Source organism: Triticum dicoccoides, chromosome 3A (assembly GCF_002162155.2).
Source record: "Triticum dicoccoides isolate Atlit2015 ecotype Zavitan chromosome 3A, WEW_v2.0, whole genome shotgun sequence".
In the NCBI taxonomy this organism is placed as follows: domain Eukaryota; kingdom Viridiplantae; phylum Streptophyta; class Magnoliopsida; order Poales; family Poaceae; genus Triticum; species Triticum dicoccoides.
The window spans coordinates 30,793,084-30,795,879 of record NC_041384.1 but is presented as its reverse complement, the minus strand read 5'-3'; the positions used below and the strand labels follow the sequence as shown (position 1 = coordinate 30,795,879).

Here is a 2,796-nt window from a genome sequence, read left to right as displayed (position 1 = left end):
CACCTTGCATGAGGCATCAATCCTCCAGCCAGGCGGCATTCTAGGCCACAAGGACGCGTGCATGCATGCAACGCACTGCATTAAAAAGGATTAAGCCGGAGCATGTGATGCGATGCCGATGGGTCACCAGCAGAGTTCGTTTATCACTATGCTCTAGGATCCCAAGACCAACCAGCAAAACAGAACCTTGGCACAAATGCGACGCATGATAAAATTCTCTGCTCTTCCAAACTGGCTCGGCAATGGGCAATAATCAACAAGCTTTTCTTTTTGTTGAAGAAAGGTAGTACAACCCATGAACAAATTCGTTCACCTGGCAGTGGTAGCAGTAGCAGCACGCACACACATCCATGTCGACGGCGAGCTCGAGCCATGGGCACAGTGACACAGTTACACAGAGACAGAGGTAGACGACGAGGAAGACGACCAGACCAGACCAGAAGGACGCTACGCTACACTAGACCAGACCAGACCAGAGCACAGGCTGGCATTTGTTTCCGTCCTTCGCCTTTGCCTTTCCCAAAGCCCCCGCCCCCACACCGCCCCGCTTAATTACCACATGCACGCACGCTAATTAATCACTCGCCCGCTAATTAACCGAGCTCGCAAGCTCGCTCCCACTAGCACTTGTCGGCGGTGAAGCCGACGGTGTTCTTGGCGGTGTCGAAGCTGACGCGCACGCCCTGCTGCTGCACGTTGCCGATGATGGACACGGGCCCGCTCGTCCCCGCGAATGCCAGGCAGTAGGTCCCCGCCCCGTCCACCGGGATCAGGTAGTTCTTCGCCGGCAGCTTCAGCTCCCCGCCGCCCTCGAACCGCAGCGCCACCGCCGGCACCTGCACGCTGGAGCGGCCGGCGAGGTCGTAGCAGGTGTCGAAGAGCGAGATGCCGGACGCGCGGGGCAGGGACTGGGTCCCCTGCACGAACGCCTCGCGGAGCGCGGCGTACGCGCCCGACTGGAGCCGCGTCACGGCCGTGCCGGAGTCCACGATGACGCCGCCCGACCCCGCGTCGTCCATGGCGAAGGCCGAGGACGGGATGGAGAGGGCCTCGCCGCCCACGGAGATGCCCGAAAGCCCCACGTAGTAGAAGGTGTTGGTGCGCGGGCTGCGGAGGAGCGGCGCGGTGACGGCCGGCTGCTCCGAGTCGCCGAACTGCAGCGTGGAGGAGGAGGGCGAGTCGCGGTCGACGAGGCAGTAGGAGAAGGAGGTCGCCGAGATCTGCGACGGGAAGGAGAGCGGGCCGCCGCCGAGGGCCAGCAGCCCGGCGGCGCCCACGAAGAGGCCCTCGTTGTCGTGGCCGCACCCGATGGCCACGTTGGAGACCGGCGCGGAGTCCCCCAGCGTGAGCGTCTCGGTGGCGAAGTCGCCGACGGTGTAGGAGCCGTCGCCGTAGGCGACCTCGTAGAGGCAGGACCCCGTGGAGTTGCGGCAGGCGGCGGCGTCGAGGTCGCGGCAGCGCGGGGAGTCGCAGCCGACGGCGGCGTAGGAGGCGGAGACGGAGGGGTCGTAGACGGGGTCGGACTGGGTGTAGCAGTCGGCGCAGGGCTGGCACTGCAGCCAGGTGACGTCGCTGCCGGTGTCGAGCACCATGTAGAGCTGCCGCGCGGGGCGGCCGACGCCGACGCGGGAGAAGTACTCGCCGCTGCCCTGCCCCACGCCGGACACCACGGGGCCCTGTATCTCCGCCGCCGACGCCTCGAAGACGGGGGTGGCGTTGGCCGGCCTCAGGTCGGCGCGGGAGACCCCGTCGGCGGCCAGGGACGCGCGCGCCGACAGCGCGGCGGCACGGGCCGAGTCGCGGCGCAGGCGGGCCAGCACAAGCGACCGGTAGCTCTCGTGCCGGCCCTGCTCCTCCGGGAGGAAGTCGCGCGAGTGGAGCCTCAGCGCCAGCCGGCCGCTCGGCCCGCCGGAGGGCTCCTCCTTAACGGGGAGAACATTGGTGTCGGTGTCGGTGGCGGCGAGGGACTGGTGGAGGGGGCTGGCGTCGGTGGAGACGGCGGCGCGGGCGCGGGAGAGGGAGGCCGCGACGTCGAGCGTCTCGGTTGTGGCCGCGGCCGGCGCGCGGTGGCGGCAGAGCGCCGGCGCCGGTGAGGCCAGGAGCAGCAGGGCAAGGAGGGCTAGCCCGAGAAGGGGCTGCATTGTGGCAGGGGTGGTGGTGGTTGGAGTGGAGCGAAGGCTGTGACGCGGGCGTGGGGAGGGGAATGGGAATGAATGTAGGCAGAGGGAGGGCGTCACTGCGGCCAGCGGTGAAGGATGGTGGCGGAATGGATGGGGGTGGACATGGAGGGAGATCTCACGCCATTCATTCATTCATTCCGGCGCATCTATTTCTCGTCACCTCCATCCAGGCGGGCGGAGGCGTACTGGAGCGTGGTGTCCACGGAGTTTAACGGTGGCAGCCGGACGGGTAGTAGATAGGTTTGGTGGATGGACTACGTACGGGGTGCAGAGGGGACACGCTTCTTGGTTTTCCATCTAATTTACTCGCTCTGCCTGTTAGTGTGAATTTTATTAAGTTTGAGTAGGTCGGGGCAGGATTAGAAATGTACTAGTACTATGAACCTGGTGATTTAAAACTGTTTGACGCCGGGGGTGTGATGCAAATCTAACGTAGCTGCCGTCCTGTGGCACACACCGTGACCTGCCTCTGTTTATTACTAATTCGGTGCAGCGATAGCAGTGCTAGCACATGGTACGCGGGGCTTGTGTTCTTGGCCTGCTCCTGGCTAGCCAGAATTATTTTGCTTTCCAATGAGCTCAAGATTTTGCTACCGTGGACGGCTAGTTTTAACTG

At 64.3% G+C, this 2,796-nt stretch overlaps 1 protein-coding gene across 1 annotated transcript; it reads right to left on the bottom strand.

Moving 5' to 3' along the window:
• Positions 1 to 243: 243 nt before the first annotated feature.
• On the bottom strand, positions 244 to 2,393 carry LOC119266847 (protein ASPARTIC PROTEASE IN GUARD CELL 1-like). Its single transcript, XM_037548123.1, has one exon. The coding sequence runs from the start codon at positions 2,310 to 2,312 to the stop codon at positions 621 to 623; it is 1,692 nt and encodes a 563-aa protein (XP_037404020.1). The 5' UTR covers positions 2,313 to 2,393; the 3' UTR covers positions 244 to 620.
• Positions 2,394 to 2,796: the final 403 nt, after the last annotated feature.

What these genes read in the sequence shown, in the direction of transcription:
- LOC119266847 (XM_037548123.1), bottom strand. Translation starts at nt 2,312, where the DNA reads ATGAATGAATGGCGTGAGATCTCCCTCCATGTCCACCCCCATCCATTC.